The sequence below is a fragment of the Choloepus didactylus genome, chromosome 10 (assembly GCF_015220235.1).
Source record: "Choloepus didactylus isolate mChoDid1 chromosome 10, mChoDid1.pri, whole genome shotgun sequence".
Taxonomy (NCBI): domain Eukaryota; kingdom Metazoa; phylum Chordata; class Mammalia; order Pilosa; family Megalonychidae; genus Choloepus; species Choloepus didactylus.
In genome coordinates, this window is record NC_051316.1 from 129,128,659 (window position 1) to 129,137,350 (window position 8,692).

Below are 8,692 nucleotides of genomic sequence, written 5' to 3' on the forward strand. Positions count from 1 at the left end.
GCTGTGCAGACACCCATGTCCCAGGGCATGCCAAAGACCTGGGAGGCCCTGGGGTAGGGCTCAATGGCTACTCGGGCCTTGCCCTGTTCCAGAAGGGTCTAAAAGGCATGCACAGAAGCCCGCGGCACGGTCAGCACAGTGTCTGGCAGTGGGGAGGGACGCGGGCTTCTGGGTCCTGTGGGAGCAGGCCGCCCGCTGCTGCTTCTGATCGAGGGCTGTAAGCCTGAGCCACCTCCCACCCTGCCTCCCTTTCCTCATTTGCTAAGTGGGGCAAATGTTGCCTCCTTTGGAGCTATTTGGAGGGAGAATTGGGGAAAACGTGAGCTGTTTTTCCTAGTGTTCGGCAGCTGTCCGGTGGTGACTGCTGGGTCTCGGGCAGTGAGGTGGCAGCACGGGGGTGGCTGGGTCAGGAGGGAAGGGAAGCGGATGCCAGTTGGGATTGCAGCCCCAGACGACGCTCCGTGTTGAGCTAAGCCCTTGGGGAGCCACCTGCTCAGGGCCCGCGGAGCTCAGGGTCCCTGATCCCCCTCACCTGCGGGCCGTGGTCAGGGATTCCCCTGCCCCAAGGGGGCCGACAGGGTGGCTAAAACGCCAGGCTCATGTCGGGCGCTGAGGAGATGTTGGCAGTTGGCAGATGCTTTCACCCTGTGGAGCTGCTGAAGTCACTCTTTCGGGTCCTTTGTGTGGGCCTTTAAGCCTCCAGAGCTGCCTCATCCAAACAATGGTCGTGGTTAATCGTGGAAACATTCCCTCCCCCTGGCCAAGCACTTAATGTGTCCTGGGCCCTGGTGAGCGCTTTTGCCAGCCTGGCTTGTGCCCTCAGGGACCTCCGGGGAGCTAGCGCCTTATCCCCGTTTCCCGTGAGGAAACGGAGGCCCTCGAAGGCCGAGTTGCTCACCGGCGGCCACACAGGTAGCAAGCAGCAGAGCTGGGAGGGACCGGCCTGTGGGGTGGGTTCAAGACAGCCTGCGCTCCTGGCGTGGTGGCCCGCACAGGGGAGGCCACTCTGGGGGTGCCCCGGAGCCCCTCCACCTCCCTGCTCAGCCGTCTGCTTGGCCGTGCTGCTCTCTTCCAGCTGAAGGCCGTCCACGAGCAGCTGGCCGCCCTGTCTCAGGCCCCAGTGAACAAACCAAAGAAGAAGAAAGAGAAGAAGGAGAAGGAGAAGAAAAAGAAAGACAAGGAGAAGGAGAAGCACAAAGCAAAGGCCGAGGAAGAGAAAAAGGCCAAGGTGGTCCCGCCAGCCAAGCAGGCCCCGCCGAAGAAGGCCCCCACCAAGAAGGCCAACAGCACGACGCCAGCCGGCAGGTGGGCCCTCCAAGGGGCAGCGCGGGGTTTCGCGCATTGAGCCCGGGCTGCGCGTCCCAGCTCTGTCCTTGCCGAGACCCCTCGCCCGGGCAGCTCCGGGGCCGGGCCGGTTTATGCAGAGAACGGGGCAGGAGGCTGATGGTCTTTATCCTGCCCACCTTCGCAGGGGACCGTGGAAGCCAGATGGGCCCTCTCGGCTGTTGCAGGGTCGGCCCCGAGTGTAGGCATTGGCAGCACGTGCACAGCCTGGCGGTGCCATCTTAAAGCTCCTGGGGTGTTTTCCTGCCCTGGGCAAGGGATTCCTATTTGTGGGGTGATGGGGCTTGTTCACTGGGCTCTCAGCCTCCCGTTCCTGGCTCGCCTGGGAGACAGAGGATCAGGGCGAGGGCAGATTGTGTCTCAGCACTGATTCAGCCCCCTGGTCCACTCGGCCTTCCTATTTGGCTCCTGCCGTGTGCCGGGCACTGCCTTGGGGAATGCCAGCTGCTACCGTGCAGCAGCAGTGACGTGAGGAGTGTGCCGGCTGAGGGCACCAGGTGTGTTGGTGCTTGGCTCAGGCACCTGGCCCAGGTAGGGAGGAAGCAGACACCTGGGCCCAGATAGGCATACAGGCATGAGCTGGCCCCGGGGGGTGGCGGAGACAGGCAGACACATCTTTCGTGAATGGAGGCAAGGCCGGCACCCCGAGAAGGAGCAGGGTGGGGCCGTGGGAGCATTGGGCTGCTGAGGTCGGCCGGGCTGTGGTCAGGGTGTTGGGGTTTTATCCTAGGAGCAAGTGGGGTGAGTGGTGAAGGAGTCAGAGAGGGCTGTGTGAAGCAGTAGCAGGTGCCGGCCCCTGGCAGGGAACTGGGGAGAAGGGGGGTGGGCAGAAGGGCTTCTCCTTGGGGGAGGGCTGCTGGTGTGCAGTTGCGAGCTGCTGGGTGGCTGCGTAGAGAGCAGCCTGTTGTTTTGAGAACCATTTGGGAGGGAGAATGGACAGGCCTTGGTGACTGAGAGTAGGGAGAAAGGCTCATGTGGGGCCTGGGGTTTGGGCTTTGGTCACTGGTGGACGGCCACACAATGATTGAGATGAGCTGTGGAAATGATCAAGGTTTTTCTTTTCCATCCTTTTCTTTCCTTCCTTCCTCCCGTCTTCTCTTTCCTTTCTTTCCTTTATTTCTTTCCTTCTTTCTTTCATGAAGAAATCAGTTTTTCTCGTACTGTGTTTGGTTTTTGTATCAGCGCAGGGTTTATAGAAAATGAGTTGGGAGGGGGTCCTCTTCAGGTTTTTGGAAGAAGTTTATGGAATTGGTATTTGTTCCGGTTTGCTAATGCTGCTCTTATGCAAAATACCAGAATGGACTGGCTTTTATAAAGGGGATGTATTATGTTACAAACTTACAGTTCTAAGGCCAGAGAAGTGTCCAAACTAAGGCATCAACAGGAGGATGCCATCACTGAAGGACGTCTCATGGCTTACGGAACACTTCTGTCAGCTGGGAAGGCACATGGCTGGCGTCTGCTGGTCCTTTGCTTTATCCAAAATATCCCTGGGTTTCTGTCTCTGTTAGCTTCTCTCTCTCGGCCGCTGTGCATCCATGCTGCTTCTCCCAGGATCTTTCTCTAAGCATCTAGGGGTCCTCTCTTAGCGTCTCCGGGGCAAACTCTGGGCTTCATCTCTTAGCTTAGCATCTCCAAATGTCCTTCTGTCTGCATCTCCCAGTGTCTCCAAGTCTGTATTGGCCCCTGAGCTCTCTTAAGGACTCCAGTGATCTAATCAAGACCCACCCTGAATGGGCGTGGTCACACCTCCATGGAAATAATTTAATCAAAGGTTTCGCCCACAGTTGTGTGAGTCACCTCTCCATGGAAACACTCAATCAGAAGTTTCCACCTGACAAGATTGAATTAAATGACCATGGCTCTTCTGGGGTCCATGACAGTTTCAAATTGGCACAGTACTATTCCTTAAATGTTTGGGAGAACTCACCAGGGAAACCACCTGGGAGGTGAATTCATGTATTTTAATTAGACAGACGACTGACAGGTAATCACTTTCTTCTTGAATGAGTTTTGCTGGCTTGTGACTTTCAAGGAATTGTTGCATTTCACCTAACATGTCGAATTTATGGGCCTCGATTTGTTCATAGCCTTCCCTTGTTATCCTCTTGTACTAGGTGTGGAGCCTGTAGTGATATCCTTTTTTTCATTCTTGATATTGGTCTTTTGACTTTTTTCTTGGTAAATCTGGCTGGAGACATCAGCTTTGATCTTTTTAAAAGAATCAATATATGATTTCATTAATTTGATTCTTTTCCATTTCATTCATTTCTGGTCTTTTACTATTTTCTTCCACATGTTTGGACTTAATTAGCTCTTTTTCTAGCCTCTTGAGTTAAAACCTTGGATTTTTTGTTTGAGACCTTTTTTTTAAACTTTATTTATCAAAAATTAAAAAAAAAAACATTCAAACAAAGGAATAAGAAAAACAACCTAAACCTTCTTTTCTAATGTAAACATTTAATGTTATAGATTTCCCTCTAAACCCTGCTTTAGCTGCACCCTAAAAATTTTGATATGTTGTATTTCATTTTCATTTAATTCAAAATAGATTAAAATTTTCCTTGAGACCTCCTCTTTGACCCATGGGTTCCTTAGAAGTGTGTTGTTTGATTTCCAACTATTTGGGAATTTTCCAGCTATCTTTCTGTTACTGATTTGTAGTCAAAGAACACACTGTGTCAGATTTCTGTGACAGAGAACATACTTTGTATGAGTTTACGTCTTTTAAATTCGTTCAATTTGTTTTATGGCCCAGAATATGGTCTGTTTTAGTGAATGTTCTATGTGCACTTGAAAACACGTGTTCCGCTGTGGTTGGGAGGAGTGTTACATAAAGGTCAATCGGAATAAAAGCTAACAATAAATCCCAAATACCAACAAAACGTCAGGTCAGTTTGGTGATAGTGTTGTTCGGGACTTCCATATTCTTGCTGATTGGCTTGTTCTGTTAATTACTGAGAGGATTGTTGAACTCTCCAACCATCATTGACGATTTTTCTGTTTTCCCTTCAGTTCTCTCACTTTTGCTTCATGTTGTTGAAGCTTTGTTTTAGATGCCTATACATTCAGGGTGGTTACATCTTCATGGTGGACTGACCCTTTTATCATTGTATAATGCCTGCTTTTACCGTTGTATGAAGCCTGCTTTGTCAGAAATTACTAGAGCCACTCCAGCTTTCTTCTGAAGGGTGTTTGCATGACATCCCTTTTCCATCTTTTTGCTTGTAATCGACCTGTACTGTTACAGTTAATGTTGGGTTCATGTAGAAAGTGTATAAATCCAATCTTGTCTTGTATCCAATCTGATTGTCTCTTTCTTCTAATGGGTGGGTTTGGATACTTTATGTTTAATTATCGCTGTGATGTGTTTCAGGTTTACTGTTTTATTACTTTCTGTTTCTTCTCTCTGCTTTTCGTTCCTCTGTTCCCCTTTTACTGCCTTTTTCTCCATTATTTTGACCTGCCAGATTCGAGATGCCTGTTGGGGAGGGACACTGAGAACTGACTGCTCCATTGCTTCCTACCCGAGGCCCAGAGACACCCTGGCTGTGAGCAGGCACCATCAGACCTCAGACAGCCTGCCCAGCTTCTCTGCCTCGGGCGACTGCTTTGGGCATGGCCCCTGGGGAGAGAGTGGGGGCTCAGGCAAGGGTGTGTGGGTGCCACGTGGGCAGACGGACAGGGCCTCAGCTTCACGTCCCTCTCTGTCTCCTGCCTCAGGCCGCCGAGGAAGGGTGGCAAGCAGGCATCGGCCTCCTATGACTCAGAGGAGGAGGACGAGGGCCTGCCCATGAGCTACGACGAGAAGCGCCAGCTCAGCCTGGACATCAACCGGCTGCCTGGGGAGAAGCTGGGCCGCGTGGTGCACATCATCCAGTCCCGGGAGCCCTCACTTAGGGACTCCAACCCCGATGAGATCGAGATTGACTTTGAGACTCTGAAACCCACCACTTTACGAGAACTGGAGAGATACGTCAAGTCTTGTTTACAGAAAAAGCAAAGAAAACCATTCTGTAAGTTGTCTGGGCTGCACGGGGCTTGTGTAGCCCCGTCCCTCGATCTCGGTCTCTCACTCGTCGCCATGCTCAGCCCCCGGGGAAAACCCAGGCCAGCCCCTGTGGAGCGAGTGGGGGCCGACACTGCCTCTCTTTGCCTGCCCCCTTCTTTCTGCCCTCGTGCCCCTGACAACACCTGATTCGAGGTTGGGACCCTGGCACAGCCGCAGCCTGCCGGCCAGCCAGCACCCAAAACAAAAAGTGTGCCTGGAGCTGCTTCCCCTCAGGGAGGTGGGCAGCACTGTGTGCCTTGGCCTTGCCGTTCATTCAGGTAGCAGTCAAGGTCCTTCCCGTGTGGGCCCTTAGCTGCAGGTGGCCTCAGTGATGGTCACTTGCGGACGAGGACCCTGGCCCTGATAGGGCTCAGAGGTCCTTAGGCTCCAGGATGGGCTCTGGCATGGGCTCAGGCTCACCCCTGGGGGCTGAGGGCTTCATCTTGCTGCCAGGCAGGAAGGAGCAAGTTAGCCCTGGACCAGCAGGCCCCAGAGCGTGAGGCGGGCAGCACAGGGTGGTCGGTGGTCCCCCTGCCGTGCCACAGGCCAGTTCTGCTCCAGAGGCAGGAGCAAGCTGGGCAGGGCCTGGGCCCTGAGCCCGTGTGGGGCCTCCCTCCCTTGAAAGGGGCAGCTTCCTTTTCCCAGACAGAGCGCTGTGTACCCTTCTGCAGTCACAGTGCATAGCCCCAGGGTAAGTCACTGTTCCCTCTGGCGTGGAAACCAGCCGCGGGGCAAGTCCAGACCTCTGGCTGCCGCAGTGGCGGGAGAGGAGAGGCCCTGGTGACAGAGAACTGTGAGTCGGGGTGCAAGCCGCCAGCCTCAGCTCTGCCCCTGCCCAGGGGCACACTGGCCCTGTCCTGGCCCCTCTGTGCACCTGAGTCCTGCTCTGTGGAGTGGTTTCTGTGGGGGTGTGAAGAAGGGCTCTGCAGGCAGGTGGTGGTCGTAGACCCCACATTTTCGCTCCTTAGGTTGCTCGGGCGACATCTTTCGTCAGGTGGCACGCTTCCCTCCCACCGAGGCCAGGCGGGGTGTGGACACTAGGGCAGGGCTGGGGTGAGACCTCTGGAGGGCTGGGGCCTTGCCACCCAGAGGCTGCCCTGCTGGCCGAGGGCCTGGCACGGCCCGGGCACCACCCGGTGACAGGGGGCATGGCTGAGGGGCTCAGCTGCTGCCCAGGAGAGGTGGCTCCCCTCCGGGCCTTCTGCCGCCCTGCCTCCTGGCCCCAGCCCCCCATGTCTTAGCACTCATCTGTTCCTTTGCAGCGACAAGCGGGAAAAAGCAGGCAGCCAAGTCGAAAGAGGAGTTAGCTCAGGAAAAGAAGAAAGAGTTAGAGAAGCGGCTGCAGGATGTCAGTGGGCAGCTGAGCAACAACAAGAAGCCTGCCAAGAAAGGTATCTGTCCGCCCCGCTGCTCCGAGGGGCAGCGGCGGCTCCTCTGCGGCCTCAGCTTGCCGTCTATCCAAGGGGGGTGGTCTGCGGTGGGGGTTTGGGCGTCAAACAGACCCAAGTTGGAATTTGTAGCTCTGCCACTTAACAAGCTATTGTCTCAGGTGAGGCTCTTGTCCTCCCGGAACCTCGGTTTCCCTACCTGCCACCTGGGGGCCACCACCCTGGTCTTGCAGGATGCTGTTTGGACCTGAGGTGGGTGTGAAGGTGCCACCGGGCGGAGGGGCCACCTGGGAAAAGGGCACTCTGGGGGCTGGACCCAGATGACTCAGAGGAGATGAGGATTCAGCCCCTTGCTTCCTCCTAACTGGCCCAGACCTTCCTCGGCAAGCTTTCTGACCATCCCCCAGCCAGCAGCACTAGGTCCGCAGCTTGTGAAGTGATACCAAAGAAGGGGCTCTGATCCCCCACACTCAGGCTTCTTATTTTACACAAGCAGGTGACTTGGCTTCTCACCTCCATTTTCTGGAGCCTGCAAGAGCGAGCCACTGTCTCTTACCGCAGCCTCCCCGGGGGCTGAGGCCATCCCGGTGGACAGTTGCGTCCAGCTGGCGGTCAGAGGTGTGCGGGCTTTGTGCTGGGGTCCCATCTGGACTTGAGCCCATGCCATTAAGGGCTGTAACCATGCCCACTTCTTCAGAAGACGGGGTGGGTCCTCCTTGGCTCTCTCTGTGAGGGCCTCACGGGGTGCTCGGGGGAAAGCAAGTGTTCCCGAAATGCTGGCTGCAAGTCTTGGTGTTGTCACTTGTAGCCCCGGGGACCGTTGTCTCTCCCAACATCCCATCAGTTCCCCTGTGTAGACTACATGTGTTTCTACCTCCAGCGTGTTTAGATCATTTCATTTACCTCATTCATTTCATTTCAACAAAGACTTACCAGTATGTACTAAACTGCTGGGAGTGGAGGATGGCAGCTGCGCTGGTGCGAGCCCACAGATGCTCTGGAGGAGCTTGGGCAGGTGAGGGGAGACCGAGTGGGCGGGTGGGCTCTCACCGCCGTGTGTTTCCATCAGAGAAATCCGGCTGCGCGCCCTCGGGAGGGCCGTCCCGGCTCAGCAGCAGCAGCTCCTCCGAGTCCGGAAGCAGCAGTTCCAGTGGCTCCAGCTCGGACAGCAGCGACTCAGAGTGAACCCTGGGCTTGGACAGAAGAGACAGGACGGGAGCCGCGCCTGCCGCCGCGCTGCAGTGTTCCCTTCTATGGTCAATATACGACTTTTGCTCCACAGTGTGCAGGTTTTCTTTTTAATTCAGTGTTACGGTATCTTCCAGTTTTTGCTTTAATAGGTCAAAGATCTCTTTTGTGTGTGCATCAGACTTCATAAGAAGGTGTGGACTCTGCATAAAGTCTCTTCTTCCGGCGGGAATCTGGTCACCTGGAGGTGACCGTTGCAATTGCTAACCTGATAACCGTAGAAAAACATGTAAGGCGTGAGCCGGAGGTCCTGGCAAAATCCCTTTTCTTACGCCCAGCCTGGCCGAGGTTCCTCTAGAACGGGACTGCGTATGCAGGCTGCGGGCTCTGGCCCTCGGCCCCAAGCTGTCACCTCTTGGCAGGGGCTGAGGACACGCACCTGCCCGCGGGGACTGGGGCTGGGCTTAGTGGGAGGGCTCTGCCTTGTGCCGGGGGTGGAGACCTGGGGTCGGGCGGTCGGGAGGGACCTTGAAGTTTTCTGATCTTTGTGGCTTCAGGAGCTCCTGGGAGGGAGCACTGCGGCTGCGTGTGCAGTGTGCAGGTCTCCAGACACTGAAACTTTTACCTCAACTTTAAAAAAAAATGAAAATTAAAAAAAAAAAGAAGAAAAGATTAAAAAAACAAAAGGAGACTTTTTTTGTAAGGTCCTGCAGTTTTCTAC

At 54.8% G+C, this 8,692-nt stretch overlaps 1 protein-coding gene across 2 annotated transcripts in view; it reads left to right on the forward strand.

Moving 5' to 3' along the window:
• BRD3 (bromodomain containing 3) overlaps positions 1-8,692 on the forward strand; it is a 32,754-nt gene extending 24,062 nt beyond the window's left edge. For both annotated transcript variants that reach the window (XM_037797384.1, XM_037797385.1), the window contains exons 9-12: positions 1,076-1,305; positions 5,068-5,360; positions 6,658-6,786; positions 7,853-8,692. In XM_037797384.1, coding sequence (XP_037653312.1) covers positions 1,076-1,305; positions 5,068-5,360; positions 6,658-6,786; positions 7,853-7,968 — 768 coding nt within the window. In that variant the 3' untranslated portion in view covers positions 7,969-8,692. The remainder of the gene's footprint in view (positions 1-1,075; positions 1,306-5,067; positions 5,361-6,657; positions 6,787-7,852) is intronic.